The 25,748-nt window shown below is 41.9% G+C and overlaps 1 protein-coding gene across 2 annotated transcripts in view; it reads left to right on the forward strand.

Annotated features, from left to right (window-relative positions):
- Positions 1-25,748, forward strand: part of RIPOR2 (RHO family interacting cell polarization regulator 2) — a 217,654-nt gene that overhangs the window by 177,121 nt on the left and 14,785 nt on the right. For both annotated transcript variants that reach the window (XM_030212149.1, XM_030212158.1), the window contains exons 16-19: positions 10,026-10,161; positions 21,292-21,453; positions 22,153-22,311; positions 23,748-23,950. In XM_030212149.1, coding sequence (XP_030068009.1) covers positions 10,026-10,161; positions 21,292-21,453; positions 22,153-22,311; positions 23,748-23,950 — 660 coding nt within the window. The remainder of the gene's footprint in view (positions 1-10,025; positions 10,162-21,291; positions 21,454-22,152; positions 22,312-23,747; positions 23,951-25,748) is intronic.

Here is a 25,748-nt window from a genome sequence, read left to right on the forward strand (position 1 = left end):
GGGAAGGAGCAAGAGATGGATGGGACTGCGAGGGGTGGGGAGCAGAGGGATGGACCAGGAGATGGATGGGATTGGGAGAGGTCAGGCACAGCAGAGGGAAGGAGCAGAAGATGGATGGGACGGAGGGATGGTGAGCAGAGGGAAGGAACAGAAGATGGATGGGACTGGGAGGGGTGGGGAGCAGAGGGAAGGAGCAAGAGATGGATGGGACTGGGAGGGTGGGGAGCAGAGGGAAGCCTACTGGAAAGAAGACACTGCATAAAACAGAAGACACTGGGATCAAAGCGAATAGAAAAACTAAATGATCAGACAACAAAGGTAAATAAAAGTATTTTATTCATAATTTATTAATTGAAATGTGTCAGCTTTTTGAAATGTGCATCTGTGATATTTTGCCTGTAAATTTCATTTCCTTCCTCCATATTAGCATATTCATTTGCATATGTATATATGCAAATGATATGCTAATATGCCCCACCCATTCTTTGCCCCCCCAAATGAAACAGTCAAACTACGCCTATGGTTAGAAATCAGCCTACAACTACAAGGGGGGAACTTGTCAATGATCTCAAGGCAGCTGGGACCACTGTCACCACGAAAACCATTGGTAACACATTACGACATAACGGATTGCAATCCTGCAGTGCCCGCAAGGTACCCCTGCTCCGGAAGGCACATGTGACGGCCCGTCTGAAGTTTGCCAGTGAACACCTGGATGATGCCGAGAGTGATTGGGAGAAGGTGCTGTGGTCAGATGAGACAAAAATTGAGCTCTTTGGCATGAACTCAACTCGCCGTGTTTGGAGGAAGAGAAATGCTGCCTATGACCCAAAGAACACCGTCCCCACTGTCAAGCATGGAGGTGGAAATGTTATGTTTTGGGGGTGTTTCTCTGCTAAGGGCACAGGACTACTTCACCGCATCAATGGGAGAATGGATGGGGCCATGTACCGTACAATTCTGAGTGACAACCTCCTTCCCTCCGCCAGGGCCTTAAAAATGGGTCGTGGCTGGGTCTTCCAGCACGACAATGACCCAAAACATACAGCCAAGGCAACAAAGGAGTGGCTCAGGAAGAAGCACATTAGGGTCATGGAGTGGCCTAGCCAGTCACCAGACCTTAATCCCATTGAAAACTTATGGAGGGAGCTGAAGCTGCGAGTTGCCAAGCGACAGCCCAGAACTCTTAATGATTTAGAGATGATCTGCAAAGAGGAGTGGACCAAAATTCCTCCTGACATGTGTGCAAACCTCATCATCAACTACAGAAGACGTCTGACCGCTGTGCTTGCCAACAAGGGTTTTGCCACCAAGTATTAGGTCTTGTTTGCCAGAGGGATCAAATACTTATTTCCCTCTGCAGAATGCAAATAAATTCATATACTTTCCACAATGTGATTTTCCGGATTTAATTTGTGATGTGCTATCTCTCACTGTTACCAATAACCTACCCTTCAATTATGGGCTGCTCATGTCTTTGTCAGTGGGCAAACTTACAAAATCAGCAAGGGATCAAATACTTATTTCCCCCACTGTAGGCACCAAATATTGGCTGGCACTCGCATAACTTCTGCCTGTGCTCTGCCCTCCCTTCCCCCCAAAACACAAGGCCCCCTTCTTCTCTCCTCCCCAAACAAGGCCCCCTTCTTTCCTCCTCTGAGCAAGGACCCTCTTCCTTTATTCCCTCCCCACTGCACAAGGCCCTCCCTTTCCTCCATTTCCCTCCCCAAACAAGGCTCTTCTTTCTTCCATCCTTCCTAATGAACAAGCTCTACCGCAGTAGCCCCTCACTCCTAGTAGGCACCCCCAGGCCTACCATTGCTCTACCGTGAGACTGTCACAAAAGACCTGGGTGGGAGGGACTGGGAATTGCTTCTGCCCTGAAGACAACTGAACCGCAAAAAACTGCAACAGTAGGCCCAGGGGGTTGGGGGGAGTTTACTAGAAGTGCAGGATGGGGGACTACCAGAAGGTGATGGAAAAAGAGGGGGCCTTGTTCAGTGGGAGTGAACAAGAAAGAGGGACCTTGTTCAGAGGAAGGAAGAAGTGGGGCCTTGCTTGGGAGGGGATGGAAGAAGACGGCCTTGTTCATCGGAAGAGAAGAGGAGGAAAGGCTATAGCATACCCTTATGCTGGTCCTGGCTGATATTCAGCTTGAAGTCATATAAATGTCGTATGCAGGACCCAACTAAATATCATCTGGGACCCCTCTAAGGCAAGAAGTGCCCCCAAATATTCAGTGCTGGTGGACAGACATGGCCTGGTATTGAATATTGGAGCCTAATTCTGCCTGTGGTGGTCAGCATTTAAAAAAATGCTCACCACTTCCGGCTGAATATTGCACGCTAAATATAAATGAAGGCAGCATTCATAGGGGGAGGAGCATGGGCAGGGTATAGGCAGAGCTGACATTTCTGCGCTTCACTTGCAGAATACTGTAAATTGCCTGTGTAATTCACACTTATTTGTGCACATTTGCTAATGATGTGGTGTATGTGTGTGCTTCTAAATGTAGGCGTGCTGATGCCAACTTACACTAGTTTTCTATAAGAACGCTTACTCACATAAGTGCTGTACGGCTCACAGCCCGCGTGATTTCAGTGCCTAAGTTGCAGTGCTTAGTTACAGGATTGTTCCCCATATGCAAAAAAAAAAAACCCTCAAAAACCTGTTTATTTGAGATTTCTTGATCTGGCATGAGCAGAGTCAGATTTACATATAAACTAGATAAACTACAGTTTAGAACTTCACATTACAAGAGGCCTCACACTTCACTAAAAAAAATTACATACATTTGTAAATAATGAAAATTACAATTTAAAATCATCATTATTGTTTTTATGATTGGCTATTGTTGTTTTTTTTTTTTTTTGGGGGGGGGGTTATCTATTGAACCTAAAATTTACTTCCTACTTAATCAAGGAGGGGCCATAAGACATATAAATCTGGCCCTGGGAATGAGCCTGAATTATGTCACAGCTTCAATATCTTCCTCATTAGGAAAGAAGATTCTCTGTTTTTTGATTGAAAACAGCTCATTCTAGAAGAGTTGTGTGGCATCCACTTATGTAAATAGCAGCATTTACACTGTAAATCACAGACGCATGTAAATGCTGATTTTACTGTGCCACATTTTACATGTGTAGATGCCACAAGACACAGATTTTGAAGGGGGCTTGCTCCAGGTATGATTTGGGTGATCCAAAATATTATATTTGTATTTCCCACTTTATAATGCAGTACATGTATGTTGCAAAACAATACTGTGTTGGCATTTACAGCTGCTCCAAGGCACCAGCTGCTTTCTCATTTGGACCTGGGAGGATCTCTGCCAATAATCGTGTGTGTAAATAGATAGAATAGTATCACTTATACCTAAATGTACACTTACCTATGAAAGTGCTAGCAAGATGCCTAAGGGCTATTCTACAATTGTATGCCTAACTTATATAGGGCTAGATTCAGTAAATAGCACTGAAAAATCAGCACCGAAAAAAATCAGCGCTCAGTGCTATTCTGTAATGGACACTCAAAGATGAGCACCCATTATAGAACTGCATTGAGTGCTGATTTCGGCGCCCAGATTTGGGCTCCTGGACTCATGCCTAGTGAAACCAGGTGTAATTCCTGGTGCCCAGTTTGGGCACACATCCCCGGTATTCTATAACACTCCTGAACCGTCCATGCACCTCCCATGGCTATGCCGTCGGATTTGGGCACACATTGTTATAGAATAGCGCATAGCTAGATATGCACAATTCCAAATTGGTGCCAATTTCTACTAATTATCTCCCAATTATTGGCACTAATTGGCTCATTAGCCAATTTAGTTGGATGCACAATTTTGGGCACCTTATATAGAATCTGAGGCAGTCATTCCCAAACTTAGTAACAGTGTTTTAAACCTAAGACTGAGTGTCATGGGTTTCTGAGGGCTTTTCTCTTTAACAAAAAACATAATTATATATGAGCTACTGTGAAAGTATTAAAGCTAGAGCTTGTATTTTCTTGTATTAGTTTACCAGTGCTCTAGCTATTACTGCAATTGTGAGCAGTCATTCCCAACCCAGTCCTTAGGGCACACCTAGTCCCATCAGGTTTTCGTGTTGTCCACAATGAATATTCATGAGTTAGATTTGCATTCAATTGAGGCAGTGCATGCAAATCTACCTCATTCATATTCATTATGGATATCCTGAAAACCTGATAGGACTAGGTTGGGAATGGCTGATCTGAGGGATAGTGTGTAAATGCAAGGGGGTGTACACATGGGTGGAGCGTGGGGGGGGGGGGACATAGACGAGGCTTCTACATATGCATGAAACTTCAAGACTGCATTTAGACACTCACGGTTGCAGCTATATGGTTAGTGTAACTGCAGCACTTAAATGTCAGGCACACCAATACAGGGTTGGACTACTATTCTATAACTAAATCTGTCGTTATAGAATTGGATCCCACCATGCATCCTCTGGGCCCTTAAACAGAGGCGCCCTATAAGGACAATGTTCAACAGGCCTAATCTGGGTAAGAGCAGCTACCTGGATAAGTCGCACTGACCAGGTCTTACCTAGATATTCTGCGGCACTCATCCAGATAGTGCCACTGAATATCAGGTCAGAACGCCTTGGCACTCTCTGAGTAGTGTCAGGGCAGTCCAGGAGCAGAGTCTGGACAGAGCTGGGAGTTAGCATTACTAAATATACATATTTATGTAAATGCTGACTGCAACTGTTGAATGCCACCCACACAGGGTCATAGAAAGACAGAGCCAAGCCTGGGGAAGGGCCGCTGCCCCCCCCCCCCCACTTGGGCCGTAGCTGCCCCCCGCCCCCATTTGGGCCGCAGCTGCCCCCCACCCCACAAAGGCTACTGCCTCCCCCGGCCTCTTACCTTCCTGTATCTGCTTCTCCCTCGGTCTGTCAATCTCCTGTTCCTGTGTGCTGGGACCTGGGTTATCGCGTTAACGGGATAACATGGGTCCTGACACACAGGAGCAGGAAGAAGCAGACTGAGGGAGCAGAACCTTCTGCTTTTCTTCAGAAGCCTTGCCAGCACTGGGCCCCGTTTGGAGGCTGGACCCAGGGAATCTTGCCCCCCCCCCCCCCTCTTGGTGACACTGCCTCCACATTTCCAAAACATGCATCAGGTAAAATAACAAACACATAATGTAAAAAGGCATTATTTCATTCTAAAATGTTAAATACATAAAAGCTAAGGGCGCTATTTACTAAGCTGCGCTATAGGCACACTAGTGTTTTTAGCATGGGCTAAAAATTAGCACATGCCTAATGCTAGAGGCACCCATAGGAATATATGGGTGTCTCTAGCATTTAGCATGAACTAATTCTAGCACATGCGAAAAACACTTGCGCACCTTAGTAAACAGGACCCTGAATGTTTATAATCCAGACACTGCTGTCCCCCAACCTTTCTTTCTCATAAACACTGCTGCCAACCCCCCCCCCCCCCCCATTCCTCTTTCTCACACACAGACGCATGACCCTCAGCTCGGCCCCTCTCATCCATCTCCCGCTGCCCCCTCATGATTTCACTCTCATGCCTTTTTCAGTACTTCAAGGAGAGTTACATTCAGATACAATTAGGTATTTTACTGCACCTGGAGGACATACGGGTTTGTATCTTTTTTTTAAAATTCTTCATTCATAATTTCAAATCAAATTTACAAGTGAAACACTTGCATAAGAAAACTGGATAAGCACTCATCAACAGGCATATAAATAATTAATAAAGAAACAAATATTGATTAATCCTCATTAGGTCACAAAAGTCAGAGGGGGTGCAGTCCAAAACTCAGGAGGTAAGCAAAAGAAAAAAAACCAACTAGAAAGGCTTAACACGTATTAATCCCACATAAATATTAATTAATCTCAACAACAAATGCTAGACATTAGCAGTGACTACTTTCTTTACATCTATAAAGGTTTGAAGTTGTTCCAGTGAGAAAAAGGCATATTTCACTTCTAAAAATTTAACGACACATTTAACAGATATGTTAGTAAAAACAATACAGCAAGTGCCACAGTTTCAGATCTCGTAGCCAGGAAATTTTTCCTTCTCTCCTGGGTTGTTTTGTGACATCAGAGTACAACCAAATCTTTTTTTCCCCACAAAACAATGTTTGTGAATTCCAGAAAAGAAACCATATCACAGCATTCAGATCTTGTTCAAATACAAATGATACTAATAAAGTTGTTCTCTCAGTATAAGTACATAAGTACATAAGTAATGCCATACTGGGAAAAGACCAAGGGTCCATCGAGCCCAGCATCCTGTCCACGACAGCGGCCAATCCAGGCCAAGGGCACCTGGCAAGCTTCCCAAACGTACAAACATTCTATACATGTTATTCCTGGAATTTTGGATTTTTTCCAAGTCCGTTTAGTAGCGGTTTATGGACTTGTCCTTTAGGAAACCGTCCAACCCCTTTTTAAACTCTGCTAAGCTAACCGCCTTCACCACTTTCTCCGGCAACGAATTCCAGAGTTTAATTACACGTTGGGTGAAGAAACATTTTCTCCGATTTGTTTTAAATTTACTACACTGTAGTTTCATCGCATGCCCCCTAGTCCTACTATTTTTGGAAAGCATGAACAGATGCTTCACATCCACCTGTTCCACTCCACTCATTATTTTATATACCTCTATCATGTCTCCCCTCAGCCGTCTCTTCTCCAAGCTGTATAGCCCTAGCCTCCTTAGTCTTTCTTCATAGGGAAGTCATCCCATCCCCGCTATCATTTTAGTCGCCCTTCGCTGCACCTTTTCCAATTCTACTATATCTTTCTTGAGATGCGGCGACCAGAATTGAACACAATACTCAAGGTGCGGTCGCACCATGGAGCGATACAAATCAGTATCTTCTGATAGAGAAGTTTTCAATTACTCTGATACATTTAATAAATCTTTCCTGCTTGCATCTTGAATTTGTGTCACTGGGGTCTCCTCCAAAACAGGCTTAGATGGAATATAATATACTGTACTGTACTATACTATGCTATCGGAGTTTTCTATACTGCTATTATTCCAAAAGGATTCAAAGCGGTTTACAGTAAATAGAAGAACTTCCAATAATAAGGAGGATTACATAATACAGTAAACCAAAAACAGATATAAAATTCAAAAGTCTTAAAAATAGATCAGTTATTGCTCAAATAGTAAGTTTTTAACATTTTTCTGAAAGAAAAATAAGAAGATACCAGCTTCAAATTCAAAGGCAGTTTGTTCCGTACTCTGACCCCAACAAAAGGAAAAGAACCTCGAAAACAAACTTGAATCGAATGGAAAAACCTAACTTCAAAGTTCTCATAAAACCCAGCTTTCTATCTACAGGTGGAAATACCAGCAACTTGCTCAAACTCTCAAAGTTTAATAAAATATTGATTTGAATATTAAACAAAGAATTTTAAAGTCAATGCATTTACTTATCATCAGCCAATGAAAATCATGGAAAATAAAAGATACACTTTCAAAACATCCGATTCCGTTTACCAGACTAATGGCCGTACTTTGCATCAGTTGTAAACGCTTTAGCTGCTTAGTTGAGATCTGGGAATAAAGTGACTTGCAAGGAGAATAGCTTCATACAAGTTTGTATCTAAGACAATGGAGGCTTTAGTGACTTGCCCAAGGTCACAATGAGCAGTAGTGGGGTAACATACACTCAACATTCCCCAGCTATGGTGCTAGGATATTTCCCCTTACAACTTACCTTTGCAAAATAATACAAAACCCTGCATAAAGACACACAAAACCTCTACAGCAAACTTACCATAACAGCAGTAACTCATGCGCATTTAAATGTCAGTGTTCTGTACATTAACAGACAGCACACACATAAATGTGAGTGCCCGGTTTATAGAATTGACATCTAAGTGATATAAAATGGCGTCATTTAAGGTTTACAGAAGAGCATGGAGGAATGGTGGTCCACCTTGAAAGATTGAGATCAGCTCACAGAATGTGTATTAACACATGAGCATGGTCTTATGGTGAAATTTAAACTCAGAGGGGTCGATATTAATGCTGGCTGTCCAAGTTTTTAAAAACCGCTAAACCTTCAAACATATACATTTGGATGGACTATTTGACATCCATTCCAAAATATATGTGCTTAGTAAAGGGCAGTGTTGTTCGAAGTACTAGGTCAAAGTACTTATGTAAGAGTAAAAATAAACGTATATTTTAATACTTAAATCAAAGTAAAGTACAGTGAAGAATACATTAAAAAATGTACATAAGTGAGAGTAAAAAATTATTGCACAATAGTTTTTGAGTGAAAAGTAAAAGTACTACAACTACAATGAATGCAACTATTGTTAACGTTTTTATCCCAACTACTTTATTGCTCTAGAATTCAATCCACTTTGCTTTTTGTAAAACTAAATTTTTGAAAATGACTCTCATTCATGGGAATGCGCTTGTGAGGCATTCATTCAGCACAGGTAAAAAGGTGTTCAAAAACTGCACTAGCAGAAAGTGGATTGTTCAGTTCAATAAAAAGTTCCTTCAGATCAGACCAGGCTGCAATATTACTTATGTCTTCTGACCGGATCTGCAGATACTTATCAAGGGAATCTCTGAAATACTTGAATTCCATACAGCAAACACTACTTTATCATCATTATTGTCATTATCATCTGCGTTAGAAGTAGTGCTGTCTAATTCATCACTTGCATCTTCATCTGAATCTTCATTATCATCGTCATGCTGTGCAGTTACAGATAAGGCTTTCACAAACTTGGAATCATTGTGTGTTGTTGTGCTAAGGATTTTTAATCTGATAGCAAGCTCTGAATATCTTCGAGAACTGATGCAAGACCCTTCAGTCTTAAGGCCAGACAAGCAAATTTCCTCTCTAAAGACTCTTATCAATCCAGTGGACAGTCACCCCAGTGTGATTTTTCCATGGGATGATCAGCAGTCTGTTGTGATAGAGACATATGTCTGTTCACCAAGAATTGCAGCCATCTTCATCACTACTTCAAAGTGACCCAATTCATCGCTGTTCTGTTTGGCTGGAGACCAGTAACCAATTCAACAAAAACAGGCAACTCTACTGTTCTCATAGGCTGTATTCCCTGGACAGCTAAATTTAAGATGAGATGAGATGATCCACTGTTTGCCTGATGAGGATTACAATAGCAAATTCCTGTTCCAGGTTTTGATGTTTCATTTCAGTGCAAGTACCTGTAATAGAGATTGTAACCTGCATAGTCGCCTCATGGATTACTTGCGGTATATCAAGTGCAGCAAATAAATAAATACATTTGAACATTTTCTTCTCACTTCTACTTTTACTTTTTACTTTTAACTGCAAGCATTGGATGTAACTGAGTAAAGTAGTAAAAATTGGTGAAATTATTACTTAAATAATAGTAACAAATATTTCCTGTACTTCTTTACAAGTAAAAGTGTCAAAACCTTTACTTAAGTACAGTAACTGGTTACATTTACTTAGTTACTATGCAACACTGGTAAAGGGAGAGGCTGAGGGCAGGCCTTATTGAGCTGTCATTCAGACAAATTTACCAATTTAAAGGGGGGAAGTTATCAATGTGGGCTACCATTAAGATGGGTTATTTACCATTACCGTTACCACAAGTTAGCGGTAGAATAACACACCTTAACGATAGCCCACATTGATAACTATGCCCCCACGTGGACTCCATAAATAGCGGTCCTAACTTTACAGGGATAAGTTATCATATTCAGCAGTCCTATCTAAATGGGACAGGACTGCTGAGTGCTGGACTTTTAAGATAGGTGGCCACTCTTTTGAATGCTGCTTCTAATCTTTCCAAAAGTATTTAATGTTGAAGACTGTTCGTTGTTTCCTTTTGTTGTCCTTGAACAAATCCTTGCCAGCCTGCTATAAGCTTTTTGAGTAGGTATGTGAGGCCTGTTGCAGCCTGTTGTGGACAACGGCTTTCCCAGGTGGGTTTTCTTTATGGAGGCCATGCCGAGGCTTGTTAATAGAGTGTTTCTTGTTTCCTTTTTGGCAGCAAATCGTGTTTTCGGGTAAAGCTGCTTTGGTGATAAGAGATCTCCTGGATGGGCTTGGCAAGCAGATTCTGGTTCTGGAGAAACTAGCTCAGATCAGCACCGAAAATATGGGGAACCTCAACTCAGTAACGGAAGGTAATGATAGCGCAGTAGTATCTCTGAGTGAAATTCTAAGATCACAGCAAGCCACTGACCTTCCTCAAGAACCTTTGCCCTCTGAAGTGAAAATGAAGGCAAGGTTGTGGCAAGGTGGGGTTATGCCCTGGAGCTGCAGAAGCAGCCAAACAGCAAGACCCAGGGGAACAAATAGCCTTTCAAATCTCACAACAAAACAATGTAATGTGTTTTAACTCTACCAAGGGGTAATAAAGAATACCTGGCAAGATTGAAAGTCCTTTATCCCTTGCCAGATTGTTCAAGCAATGAATTACATGTAATTGGATCATTTTGTGTTTTAAGAAAATAATCTAAGTGAGCACACAGAGTAAGAAGTCCTTGCTCATTTGAGCTGCTATTTTTAATGTGACTGTAGTAGTGTAGCTCTCATACAGCATCGGACCACAGTGGAAAGTTAGGATTGGAACTGTACAGGGGCACAGATCTCTGTAGATCCTTTAAGAGGAAACTTTATAACACAGTGTCTAACTCAGGGCTTTTTTTGAGGGGGTACTTGGGGGTACGGAGTACTGGCACCTTTTCCATTGTCTGCTAAAATTGACCAATGGTTCCCAAGTTTTAATGAAAGAGCTCAGACTCTACATACCAATTCTGACTTGTCATAGATTCTGTGACTGGTTGCAGGGGGCCTGGCTATTCTGGGGTGGGTCCCTCAGTAATCACCCCACCTCTGAAGGGAGGCCTGGCATTTGAGTACCGGCACCTTTTTTGCTAGAAAAAACACACTGGTCTAACTTAAGAGGGCAAGTAAGCAAGTAAGTGTTATTTATAAAAACACATGGACACCTATGAGTCTTTCTAAAATACTAGCATAAGTGGCAGAAATCATGCCTCGAGAAGCAGATGTATATGCTCCCTACTAGATTGTTCATGTATGTGCAGAAATTAGTGTATTTTATAATCTATGTGTCCAATATTCAGCCAGGATGATCAGCATTTTACTGACTGCTAATGGCACTAAACCCAGAAATTTAATTCCGGGCCATGTCTGTGTACCAGCATTGAATTTTTGGGTTTGTGGACCTGGCTAGCACATAGCAGTTAAGTGCAATAATCAGGAGTTAACTAGCAATGGGTTACTGCATAAAGATAGGACTGACTTTTATATGGCCCTATTTATGCAGTTAACTTGGCCAGTTAAGTTCTCAGTATCAGCACTTAACTGTCCAAGTGTTGATTCTGCACCCAGAACACCCCCAAAGTAGCTGATTTTGAGTTTGGCACTAACCAGTTATTTTCAGCAGTGCTATTGCCGCTGAAAATCAATGGTTAGCCCCGAGCAGGTGATTTTAAACGGCCAGGAGCTGTTACTGGCCAGTTAAATTGCAATTGAATATCGACCCCTACATGTGTACTTGTACACTCTGCACACACTCCACCTAATCTCTGTCTTGTACACTCCTACCGGCAAACTACGGACTATCATGTCAACACACATACTTTTACACTGGTCAGAATTTTAGAACAGGCCATATACAGTGGTGGAAATAAGTATTTGATCCCTTGCTGATTTTGTAAGTTTGCCCACTGACAAAGACATGAGCAGCCCATAATTGAAGGGTAGGTTATTGGTAACAGTGAGAGATAGCACATCACAAATTAAATCCGGAAAATCACATTGTGGAAAGTATATGAATTTATTTGCATTCTGCAGAGGGAAATAAGTATTTGATCCCCCACCAACCAGTAAGAGATCTGGCCCCTACAGACCAGGTAGATGCTCCAAATCAACTCGTTACCTGCATGACAGACAGCTGTCGGCAATGGTCACCTGTATGAAAGACACCTGTCCACAGACTCAGTGAATCAGTCAGACTCTAACCTCTACAAAATGGCCAAGAGCAAGGAGCTGTCTAAGGATGTCAGGGACAAGATCATACACCTGCACAAGGCTGGAATGGGCTACAAAACCATCAGTAAGACGCTGGGCGAGAAGGAGACAACTGTTGGTGCCATAGTAAGAAAATGGAAGAAGTACAAAATGACTGTCAATCGACAAAGATCTGGGGCTCCACGCAAAATCTCACCTCGTGGGGTATCCTTGATCATGAGGAAGGTTAGAAATCAGCCTACAACTACAAGGGGGGAACTTGTCAATGATCTCAAGGCAGCTGGGACCACTGTCACCACGAAAACCATTAGTAACACATTACGACATAACGGATTGCAATCCTGCAGTGCCCGCAAGGTCCCCCTGCTCCGGAAGGCACATGTGACGGCCCGTCTGAAGTTTGCCAGTGAACACCTGGATGATGCCGAGAGTGATTGGGAGAAGGTGCTGTGGTCAGATGAGACAAAAATTGAGCTCTTTGGCATGAACTCAACTCGCCGTGTTTGGAGGAAGAGAAATGCTGCCTATGACCCAAAGAACACCGTCCCCACTGTCAAGCATGGAGGTGGAAATGTTATGTTTTGGGGGTGTTTCTCTGCTAAGGGCACAGGACTACTTCACCGCATCAATGGGAGAATGGATGGGGCCATGTACCGTACAATTCTGAGTGACAACCTCCTTCCCTCCGCCAGGGCCTTAAAAATGGGTCGTGGCTGGGTCTTCCAGCACGACAATGACCCAAAACATACAGCCAAGGCAACAAAGGAGTGGCTCAGGAAGAAGCACATTAGGGTCATGGAGTGGCCTAGCCAGTCACCAGACCTTAATCCCATTGAAAACTTATGGAGGGAGCTGAAGCTGCGAGTTGCCAAGCGACAGCCCAGAACTCTTAATGATTTAGAGATGATCTGCAAAGAGGAGTGGACCAAAATTCCTCCTGACATGTGTGCAAACCTCATCATCAACTACAGAAGACGTCTGACCGCTGTGCTTGCCAACAAGGGTTTTGCCACCAAGTATTAGGTCTTGTTTGCCAGAGGGATTAAATACTTATTTCCCTCTGCAGAATGCAAATAAATTCATATACTTTCCACAATGTGATTTTCCGGATTTAATTTGTGATGTGCTATCTCTCACTGTTACCAATAACCTACCCTTCAATTATGGGCTGCTCATGTCTTTGTCAGTGGGCAAACTTACAAAATCAGCAAGGGATCAAATACTTATTTCCACCACTGTAGGTGTGAAAATGACTTAAAAAAATTACCCCCTAAATAAGAATCTCTCATGATAAAGATAGTGGTTTAAATGTTAGGGAAACAAATACCCCTTTCATGAGAGAGGAAATGGAGAATATGCCTTGCCAGTCCAATGGTATCTGACACCATGGGCAAACCTTCAGCAGTATGCCCCACACCAAGGGCTGGCTCGAGGCCCTTCCTCTACCCCATAACCCCAGCATCTCCCCTTCCCTATCCCTCTATAGTCCAGCATTTTCAATTCCCTACTTCTCCCCCTTCTTTATTACTTTTCAGTATTTAGCTCATGCCTTTCCAGTGGTAGTTCAAGGTGAGTTATATTCAGGTACAGTGAGTGTTTCCCTGTCCCCAGAGGGTTTACAATCCAAGCTTATACCTGAGGCAATGGAGGGTTAAGTGACTTTTCCAAGACCACAACCAATGTCTGTGAGATTTGATCCCTGGTTGCCCTGGTTTCCAGCCTGCTGCTTGAACCACCAGGCTGCTCCTTGATTCCTCAATGTGTTCAGCATCTCCTCTTCCACACCTCAGCCCATAACAAAATGTCCAGCAGATTTCTGTTTTCCTACCCTTCTCCTTCCCCAAGGTGTCCAGCATTTCTCCTTCCCTACCACCCCTCCCAAGGTGTTGAAAATCTCTTCTCCCACCCATTAGGTGTCTGGAATCTCCTCTTCCCCATTTCAGCCCCTATCAAGGTGTCCAGCATATCTCTCCTTCCCTATCTCTCCCCAATAAGGCGTCCAGCATTTCCCCTTCTCTATCTCCCCTTCCCAAGGTGCTGAGCATCACTTTGTCCCCCTTGAGGTGTACAGGATCTCCCTTTCCCTACATCCCTTCCCCAAGATGGGTACTCAGTAACTTCCCTTCACTATCCCCTCCACAGTATCACCAAGGTTACCATCAGCTTGTTTAACGAAGCCACATCATGGCTGGCACAGAGCCTTGAACATCTGCACATGCTCATGGCCTGCTGAATCCGGACTCCTCTGAAACACGCAGTTCAGTTTTTACCTGGCAGGCCTTGTGCATGCATGGATGCTCAAGGCCTCACTCTGGCCATGATTAAGCTTTTTTGAACAAGGTGACAGCCGCTTCAGTGTGACCCCCAAATTGTGCCACCCTAGGCAGACACCTTTCCAACTTGTGGTCTGGCAGACTATGAGAATGTGTTATAGATATAGCTATGAAAAGACCTAATAAACTATCAGTACTTACTTTTAAAAAGCAATAATATCACAGCAAACTGGAGATCTCAGTTTGGGACCAGCCTGGGTTAGAAGTCTGCTCTTGAAGGAATGCACAAGTTGGTAGACCTTTGCTGAAATCCTGAAAAGTTGTTGTAAGTGGAGTGCTCTTATCATAAGAGCTCCTCAGAGTGCAATCCATTGCTAACTCAAGGAATTCATGGTATTATCTCCACTATAACATTTCCCACTTCACTATGATAGTTTCATAGAAGAACAGGGAAACAGCTAGCCACCTCTCAAATAGAGTCCAGTACGATTCCTCCTTTTCTGGTGTTTTACCTCAGTCTTTACCAGATGAGAATCAGCTTTCTCCAGGGGACTCTCCAGAGCAGAGGTTCCCAACCTAGTCCCAGGGGCATATCCAGCCAGTCAAGGTTTTAGGATATCCACAATTAATATGCATGAGATAGCTTTGCATATCATAGAGGCAGTGCAAGGATATCCACAATGAATATGCATGAGATAGATTTGCATATCATGGAGACAGTGCATGCAAATCTATCTCATGTATATTCATGTGAATATCTTGAAAACCTGACTGGTTGGGTGTGCTCCAAGGACTGGGTTCTGAACCACTGCTCTAGACCAGTGATGTTCACTAGTTTTCAGATGAGCTCCACTTTGGCAGCAAATCTTCAGTTTGAGCACCAGGATCATTGCCAGAGAAAGTGGCCAATGCCTCTGCAAGAGAGAGGGATCCTCCTCCAATGACGTGAGTAGTCTGGGTTGAAGTGGTGTAGGAGTCAGCTTTTCAAATGATTGAGGGTATTAAATGCTAAACAAATTATCATTCTGTAGAAATGATGAAGGTGCTCAAGTACCCACGGAGCTGACACCTACAGGGAGAGGGGTATAGTCATCCAATGATTTGATTGGCCTGGCTGCTCATGTGCACTCAGAGCAACTGCTGTAGCTAACATTTTATTTATTTATTTATTTATTCTTTCTTGTATCCCACTATTATCCAAAAGCCAGTTTCGGTTCAATGTGGCTTACAATTTACAGTTGTGGAAATTACAGTGATGTATATGGCATTACAATTTTCAATTAGACGGCTTTACAGTTGGTGTGTTATAGTTGCAAGGTGGTTTTTGCCTTCAGTGTCACATGTGATTAGCCAAAGAATTTTCTAAAAAGAGGTTTTACATCTTTTCTGAACTGGTGGTAGTTTGTAATGCTTCTTGTGATCTTGAGTATTGAGTTCCACCGTTTGGATCCCAGATAACTAAATCCAGCCGTGTAGATGGATTTGTATGTTATGTTTCTGCAATTTGGTAGGTGATATAGTAGGTGGCTTCTGGTTTCTGGGTTTGCATTTCTTGGAGCTAAATCAATCAGGTCTAGCATGTAGTTTGGAGACATGATGAACAGAATTTTGAAAATAAGGGTGCTGGATTTGAAAATTAGTCTTGCCTTGATTGGGAGCAAGTGTAGTGCTTTCAGTAGTGGTGTTACACTTTCATATTTTGACTTTTTGAATATCATTCTAGCTGCCGTGTTTTGAATGTTCTGCAGCGATTTCAGTATGTTTTCTTTGCATCCTATATATGCTGCATTGCAATAATCTAGTTGGGACAGTATCAGCGATTGTACTGTTGGAGAAAATAATTGTCTGGGAAAGTAGTCTCTAATCCTTCTCAGTTTCCATAGATTTCTGAAGCTTCTTGATGTGATTGCTGATACTTGGCTCTCCAGGGTAAGGTGTTTGTCGAGAATGATTCATAGTATTTTCAGTTGTGTTTCAATTTGGTATGTTTATTTGTCGATTGCGAAGTTTTAGTAGGAAGTGTGATTATGTGGGCTCGCTAGTACCAGAAACTTGGTTTTATCTTTGTTTAGTTTGAGTTTGAAGGTTGTGGCCCACTTTTCGATAAGGTCTAGACTTTTTTTGATCTTATTCAAGATTTCTGTGATGTTGTTGAAGGGTATATAGATAGTAATATCATTGGCATATATGAATGGGTTAAATGCCAGTTGTTCCAGTCTTTTGAACAGTATTGGTGATATTGGAGAACCTTGTGGTACCCCGCAGTCAGAAGTCCAGGAGGCTGAGAGTTGGTTGGACATCTATACAATGTAGAATCTAGTTCTTAAAAGCCATTAAACCAGGCTGCCACTGCGTCGCTGATTCCTATATTGTCGAGTAGGGTCATTAATGTTGTGTGGTGACTAGGTCGAAGGCACTTGACATGACAAATTAGAGTAATAGGATGTTCTGTCCTTGGCATATCAGCCTTCTGAATTTTGTTATGACTGTCTCACTGCTGTATGATGGTCTGAATCCTGATTGTGAGTTATGAAGGAGTGAGAAGTGTGTTAAGTAGTCCATTAGTTGTTGTGCTACTAGACCCGCCATTGTTTTGGTCAACAGTGATAGTGAGGCAACCAGTCTATATAATTTGTGAGTTTGTTGGTCATGCTGGAGGCGTTTTTAAGGATTGGCATAAGTATGATATTTCCCTTGTCAGAAGGAAAGTGGCCTTTCGAAAGCATGTATTTTATGTGTTCAGTGAAGCATTCAGTGAACCAGTCTGGTGGGTTTTTCTCATCATGTAATTGGGGAAGTTGTCAAGTAGACATTTTGCATGTGCGTATTTTGTCAGTAGTGTTTTAACTGAGCTGGTTATGGGTGTCTTGAAGGATGACCAGATTCTGTCTACCTTGATATGATCATTATTTGTGTGTCACATTCATATAGAAAGTTTATGAGGGATGTTTGTATTGTAGGGAGATTTTACTATCTTTTGCTTAGTGTTATGCAAGCTCGTCTGCGGTTGGTGGTGTTTTGTTAGATGCTTGTCAGGTTTGGGTGTTTACTAGACTGTGCATGAGTTTGTATAATTTTTTTGTTTTTTTCTGTTCTGGGTCCACATATGTGCTATAATGTTTCGTTTTTGCTTTCTTTATGTTGTGTTTATACATTCTTAAGGCTTTCCTCCATAGGTTTTTGCTCATTACTGATTTGTTTTTGGACCATTTTCTTTGTAGTTTTTCATATCCAGTGGTTTGTTGTTAAACCAGGGGCGTGGTTGTTTGTTACTTCTAGTTTTCTTTTTGATTGGAGCGATTTTGTTCAATGTGTTTTATTTATTTCATCCCAGTTTCTCAGGAAGTGGATGCTACTGAGTTGTATGTTTGTTTGTTCTTTCAGTACTATTGTCCAGAAGTTGTGGTTATCCACCTTACCTCTCAAGTATGTGATGTTTATAGTTTTCTGTTTTTGCCGTTCTCTTTCCATTGTAGTGTAAATGTGAATTTTCTGTGGTCCAACCATAATACCTCTTCCTAGTTGTGATTTTCTATTATGTGGTTGTTATTGGCTGAGAATTTGTGGTCTAGTATGTCAAGTTGGTGGCCCTTTGTGTGAGATGAGGTGGCTTGCATTGTTTTAAAGTCCCATTGGTTCAGGAAATTTGTTAGTGTTCTAGTGTTGGAGCCATCTTGTTTTTCTAAGTGTAGTAATATCTCCTGGTAGAAGATATTGCTATGAAATCCATGATGTCTTCTTGGTCATTGGACCACCTTCCTGGGGGGTTGGGGGGGGGGGCAATAGAAAAGTATGCAGCATGGTTTACCAGTTAGTGTTGTATCTGTTACTTTGCACACCAAAATTTAAATTGTTGAGGACATGTGTTCTGCAATAGGTTTCACTGTGAAGAAGGATTTATATATTAAGGCAATCCCGCCTCCTCTCTTTCTGTTTCTGTTGATTTGTATTATTGTATATCCCAGTGGGCATAGGTCGTGCAGTATTGGGTTGTCTTTAAGGTGCAGCCATGTTTCTGTTATAAACGGCAGACCTAGATGTTCTGCTTCTATCCAGTCTCTAATTATTGCTCACTTTTTGACTACTGACCTTGCGTTTATGTAGCCTATGGGATTGGGAACATATGTGTCCTGCTTTATGTTGGTATGCCTAATAATTTGTAGTTGTCTCTGCGTTCTATCCTTTTCGGCCTTTTGGTCTCATTGATTGGTATTTGGGTTTGTCTTTTTGTTGTTGGTTAGCATTTTGATCCCTTCTCCCCCATAGGAGGAGTGGGCTAGTGGTTAGAGTGGTGGACTTTGGTTCTGGAGAACTGGGTTTGATTCCCACTGCAGGCACAGGCAGCTCCTTGTGACTCTGGGCAAGTCACTTAACCCTCCATTGCCCCAGGTACAAATAAGTACCTGTATACAATATGTAAGCCGCATTGAGCCTGCCAAGAGTGGGAAAGCGCAGGGTACAAATGTAATAAAAATAAAAAATATTCCTCCCTTTCCCTTTTCCCAACATACTCTTCCTCATGTCCCATCTCAGCCCTGCACCCACCTCTCTTACTAATTAACTTCCACCATCTTGTCCTCATCCGCTTCCCCTCCAAGCCAGCTCCTCTCTCATTTTGTTAATTCCCTTTCTACATCTATTTCAGAGGCCTGCTGTTGCCACTATTTGCAGAGCTGCTCTCCTGCTTTCTTCCAGCAATGTGCAACTCTCAGTGAGTTTGAGCCTCATGGTAGCCAAACTCCCAGACTGTTCTCAGTGTCAAGAGTCTGGGCAATGTGCAGCTCAAACTCACTGAGAGCCACACAGTGCCAAAGAAAACAGAATAGCTGTTCTGGAAGCAGCACCAGCAACAAGTCTGTAGAGAAGCTGAGGGGGAGAGAGTACATATTGGGAATACAGAGTCAGGGAGCCATACTTGCAGTCGATGGGGGCCACCACCAGTTCCCAGGTCTTGCAATGAAGAATACTGCTGTAGACTGTGGCGGGCTAAAGCATGCCCCAACTACAGAAAAAGGTAGGATCTTATGACCCCAAGGCAGCATAAAAGAGCAAACTGCTATGAATAGGAGGCTGATTTGCAAGGATTACTGTAAATAAAGAAATCACAATCCAGACAAGCAGGTCAACGGCTCATCTGGGGCATTTAGAGAAAGGAGCCCAGCCTTGTCTGATGACTACTTCCTGGCAGGCTGCCATGCCTGCAACCATAGCATGGCTGCCATGCTCAGCTGCACACACAAATAACAAGTGGCAACGTGTCAGTCAACATAGGATTTGTACAGGAGACAGAGAGAGAGCGTTTTTTTTTGTGTGTGTAGTGTACATGTCTTCCTGAACTTAAGTCACTGAGAAAATAAATAATAAGGTGATAAATAAACTGAGAAAATTATCCTAAATCATTACAGATGAAGTAGTTTATGCTTTAAAATGCAAGTCAGACCTAGAAGGTTAGAGTTCTCCCATTTTCAACAACATGTTCATAAGAGGAGCAGTACAATGGTATTTTCTTATTTTTTTTAATCTATTATACAAGAAACAAAGAAAAAACATACCACCTTGTATCAGAGATGGGCAGCTGGACATTTTTCATTGGGTTTCATGTCCCATGTCATTTATGGGAAATTTTGTTTTATTTGGGTTTCCTTGGCCATTTTGTAGTGACAGAAGCAATGTTAAGAGTTCACCCTCTGAAAATAATGCACAGTAACAAAAGAATGCAAAAATGCTAAGTGTATTCCTGCTTGTGTTTGTTTGTTATTGGCATGCAATGACATGGGATATGTTGTAGACATTTTCCAAGTCATTGCAAACGACAGCCCATCCCTACTTCTTAGGATATGTCATTAAATTCAATTAAAAAATCCAACAATATGATAAACCTTCAAGCCCCATTTTCCTTTTTGCTACCGATAACAGAAATAGACACGGGATATACAACAAAATAATACATCAATGAACATGAAATGGCAGAAAGAGGTTTTGAAGAATGTCTAAAAGATATAGAGTGGTATCTGGTTGGATTTAACCAGCTGTTCAAAGAATTTATCTGATTAAGAGGGGAAAGTTACTAATGTGTATTAATGGAATAATGCACTTTTATTTGCCAAAAACATGTGATATTTGCCCTTAACACATGATTTTGTAGCACAATGCATATCAAATAATAATCATTAAGCACCAAAATTTATTCATATAGGAGGGAGCTCGCAATCTAACAAATTCACAAACGCTCTACTTCAATCCATTCACATTCACATAATTATTCCCTAGTCAATTTGAGTAATAGGATCATAGTAGGATCTATCAGATCAGCGTACTTTTCCCCTAATTTGGCTAAATGAGCCAAGCATGTGTCTCTTTGGAAACAGGATGCTGGGCTTAATGGACCTTCGGTCTGTCCCAGTATGGCAATACTTATATACTTTTTCTTAGAAGTTGAAGGGGATAATGTGCATCCTTTACTGTGTTCTCCCATTAGACACTCTTGGCTTTCTTTCACCAGTATTGAATCATCTCTATTGGGATTCCCTATAGATCCTGTTTCAGTAGTATCCTTCAAAGATACTCCACACCAAACCATGCGCTCCTGGGCATCTGTAGGCTTCCCCCCCCCCCCCCCCCCCCAATTCTAGTTTAAATGCTGCTCTATCTCCTTTTTAAAGGTTAATGCCAACAGCCTGGTTCCATCCTGGTTAAGGTGGAGCCCATCCTTTTGGAACAGTCTCCCTCTTTCCCAGAATGTGGCCTCCCCACACTACATACTCCCCATTCCAGGGCCAGACATTGCAACCCATTATCTACTCAATTCACATCCTCAAACCTTTTACACCCTATCCCAGCCACCCCCTCTCCCCTCCGCCGACACACACACAGAAGCTCCCATCTGTTCCAAACCTCACAACATATTTAAGGCGAAACTCCACACCTTGAATGCTAACAAAAAGAAGACAACATACATTTTTGTTCTCTTTTTGTTTGTTTCAGCTATTCCTGGATTTTATAAGAAGCAGTCCCTCCTGTCCTTCTGGGCAAAATGCTCAGGACCAGCAAGTGTGTATCATACGACCACGGACAAGATGATGAAGCAACTTGATGCAAGTTTTGCAGAAGCAGTGGATGAGGAGTATCCAGGACTTGCAGAGAAAGGTACAAAACAGAAAAACTACAAAGGAATGACAGAGTAGGAATGAACCCAAGGGTTGGACTTAGAGATGGATTGGTGAAGGTCAGACCCTGAAAACTAATTTAACCATTCCAAACATTTCCTCAAGGATATATGAAATATCACAGACTATCCATTGTGGCAGTGTAAGTCAAAATTAATAAGTTGTTTGTATTATAATCTATAGTTAAACAACAACAACAAAAATACAATATGTTAGGCAGCATTTTATTGATTGATTTAATTATTTATTAATTGCCTTGATGAAGAGATTCACCTGAGGCGGTGTACAACAAGTACAGCTTGAAATAAAACTAGCGACTTTGTTAACAGCATAACAATAACAAAAAGACCAAATAGAAGTATAAACGCCATCAATGAGGTGAACTCAGAGGCAGCGATTTGAATCCTAATAATAGGATTAGCATGAAACAGTATGAGAAAGATAAACATTTAATAGCACTACAAAACAATTCTGCAACAGAAATATGATACTTGTCAGCAGAATGTGAATAATACCCTAATAGACAGCATGTAATTATTTCTAATTCCACAAAACACATTTGAAACATGCATTCTTAATTTACTACTGTAACGCTGTAAAACTTACATTTTTTAAAAAACTTTATTTGCTGTCAGTTAGCATCATTGACAAACGCATCTCTGTTTTCTGCCATATGCAGCATTTAGAACACTGGTGACCCAAATTTTGGACCAAGCAGATCCAGTCTTCTCTCCAGGCGTTGCTTCAGAAGTCATTACTGTGTTCCAGTATTACAGCTTTTTCGCCAGTCAGAACGTCAGTGATCTCAGGAACTACATAGTGCACCTAGCCAAAGAAGGTAGTGCATATAATTCTCATTTGGTTCTGCAGTGCTTGGGTGTCTCTCTCTTTGTTTAGTCCTGTGCACATGTATATCTAAAGGCTATTCAGTTATGAACCCTCTATGGATAAACCCTGCATGGAAGTTACTAATATCCTAAATAGAAATTGCCAGACATGACTATTTAGAGCCAAAGGCCTGGCAACTTTACTAACCATAATGTATACTGGAGCTTCCTAAAATGCTACTCTGATGGAAAGAACAGTATCGCCTTCCCCTAGCTAGTAAAGGAATTCCTGTATCTGAGGGGCACAGTCACCAAGTGGCCAACTTTACTATTAACAGGAAGATGTTTTATTCTTTTTATATCTTGAGTGCATTCATTATTGTATAAAATATGGGAACAGAAGAACACCTTTACAGTTGGAAGGGCCAAAAAATGTAGCCTCTGCCCTGCCCCCCCCCCCCCCCCCAGTTTCCAAGCCCTAGTGACCCTCCTCATTCCATTGCCTATAATGTCTGTGCATACTGAAGGTTCCATATCTTCTGTCTGTTAGCGTGCCCCTAGTGCAAGGATTCTCAACCCAATCCAAGGGACACACTCAGTCAGTCAGGTTTTCAGGATATCCACAATGAATATGCATGAGATAGTGGAGGCAGTGCATGCAAATTTAACTCATGCATATTCATTGTGGATATCTTGAAAAGCAGACTGGCTTGGTGAGTCTGGAGGACTGAGTTAAGAACCTCTGACATAGAGATTGTTCTTGTGCTGCATATTAGTTTGGGTTCTTGCACAAAATGAGTCAGATTCATCTTGCACTGGCCTATAGATTATTTAGATATTATAAGAGTATAAAGTGCTGTGCATGAAGCTCAGAGTGACCCTGGCATCACATAGACCCTTGTGGGAGCAAAAGGGGGAGGAGCTGAGGATAGAAAATTCTAAGGATATGGAATCGTGGGGTAATGGAAATGATCTCTGAAGTGGGGCTTTTATTTGGTTATGGCAGTAGTGCCAATACGAGTGAATATAGCTTACACAGAGCTATTAAGACTTTGACAATGGTGTTCTAATTGTGCAAATCACTCATCACTTTAAACAAGGAGTTCAGTGTCCTGGGAGTGTGCAGGGGTGCAGGTCACTCTAGCAGACACTGTTTGTAGCAGAAGTTTCTTCTGTGCTCTCAGCCAGCCATTAAATAGTAATACCAGCAACCTGAACTGGCAGGAGGGTGGTAGGGTAAGGAAGCCAAAGACAGAGGGCCCAGACCTAGACCAGGTCCAGGAAAAACCTCTTGCCCTATCCAGATCCTCACCAATTTCCCTGAGAGTTATAACATCCATTGATCCTTCCTATATCTCAGATTTTTCCTGCCTGTTCTGCTCATTAACAGATCAGAGAAAAATACTAACTTGGCTTTGTTTGTTACTTCCTTTCTGTGCTGACTTAGCGTCATTGGTTCAGATTCTTCAGTCTTCAAGAGATAACAATTTGCTCCAAGATGTGAGGGACAGAGCAACCTGTGGCATGTCTCCTCAGCCAGAGATCTTCAGGGCTCTGGCCTTACTTCTCAGTGAAGGTGACAGCAAGGACAGCCAGGCTGAGAAACTCCTCTTGTCCAATGCAGCAGGAAACAGCCACTTCAGAAAGAAGGTGAGTGACAATCTGAAAAGTGCAGTGAGAAAGGAGGAAAGAAATACGAGCCCTTGTTTCTGCACAGGGAAAAATATTGAATCTGACACGACATCATAACAAGAAACATTAAAATTCATGTATACCACGACCTGATTTGCTACACCTACAGTATGTGTGTGTGTCTGAAGGGCAATTCTATAACTGGGTGCTCACATTTACACACCACTTGTGCATGTAAATATGCAAAATACTGTCACTTTCGTGGATAAGTGTACACATATTTCATGGGGCTAGATTCAGTAAATGGCACTCAAAAATTGGCGGCATGAAAGGAGCAGATCACATAGGAAAAGATCCTTTGAGAAATACTTTATTCATGTGAGGTCTATAAAAAAGCCTGACACTGCCATGTTTCGCCCACACTGTATCAGGGGCTAAAGTAGCTGACAACAAATAAAACATATAATTTTACATTGTTGCAAAGTATAATCATTAATATAAATAATAAGAACAAAGATGAGTGCCCATTATAGAATAGCCATCTCTCTCCTCTTCAATCTGTTCAAAATTCTGCTGCACACTAATATTCCGCCAGTGTCGTTATGCTCATATTAGCCCTCTCCTCAAGTCGCTTCACTGGCTTCCTATCCATTTCCACATACAGTTCAAACGCCTCTTATTGACCTATAAGTGCATTCACTCTGCAGCTCCTCAGTACCTCTCCACTCTCAACTGTCCCTACATTCCTCCCCAGGAACTCTGTTCACTGGGTAAATCTCTCTTATCTGCACCCTTCTCCTCCACCGCTAACTCCAGACTCCATTCCTTTTATCTTGCTGCACCATATGCCTGGAATAGACTTCCTGAGCCGGTACATCAAGCTCCATCTCTGGCCATCTTCAAATCTAAGCTAAAAGCCCACCTTTTTGATGCTGCTTTTAACTCCTAACCCTTATTCACTTGTTCAGAACCCTTATTTTATCATCCTCACTTTAATATTCCCTTATCTCTTATTTGTCCTGTTTGTCTGTCCTAATTAGATTGTAAACTCTGTCGAGCAGGGACTGTTTCTTCATGTTCAAGTGTACGGCGCTGCGTACATCTAGTAGCGCTATAGAAACGATAAGTAGTAGTAGAATAGCACTGAATGCCAATTTCAGTGCCCAAATTTGACATCAGGACTTGCACCTACTGAAACCAGATGTAATTCCCAGAGCCCAGTTTGGGTACAAATCCCCTGATATTCTATAACATTGCACACAAAGTTTAGGGTGCTCCTGATCCACCCATGAACCTCCCATGGCCACTCCTCCTTTTGGGTTGTGCTATGGGATTTAGGCACACATTGCTATAGAATAGCAAGATGTGCGTGCAAATTCAAATTGGTGCCAATTAGCACCCAATTATTAGCACTAATTGGCTTGTTAGTGAGTTTAGTTGGGTGCACATCTTGGATTGGCGCTCAATTTTGGGTGCCATATATAGAATGCAGAGAATAACAAATACATGCTATTCTCTAAAGGCACTTATAAGTGGAATGGAAGGGCATTTTGTAAAGGACATCTAACTCAGAATAAGGACATCTAGGTCAATACATCACTGGTGGTGCTAGTATTATAGAGCAGGATCTGCCGACATACAGCCTGTTCTAAATTACATGAGAGATGAATGACCATATTCTGGTGACATCCAGCATAAATATCCATTTTACAAACTGAAGTGTCCAAACTATGAATGGGAAAAAGAAGGGGCATATACATCATTGTGGTATGATAGGCACATCCATGATATAAATAGTATTTATTTATTTATTCAT

This window comes from Microcaecilia unicolor, chromosome 1 (genome assembly GCF_901765095.1).
Source record: "Microcaecilia unicolor chromosome 1, aMicUni1.1, whole genome shotgun sequence".
NCBI lineage: Eukaryota > Metazoa > Chordata > Amphibia > Gymnophiona > Siphonopidae > Microcaecilia > Microcaecilia unicolor.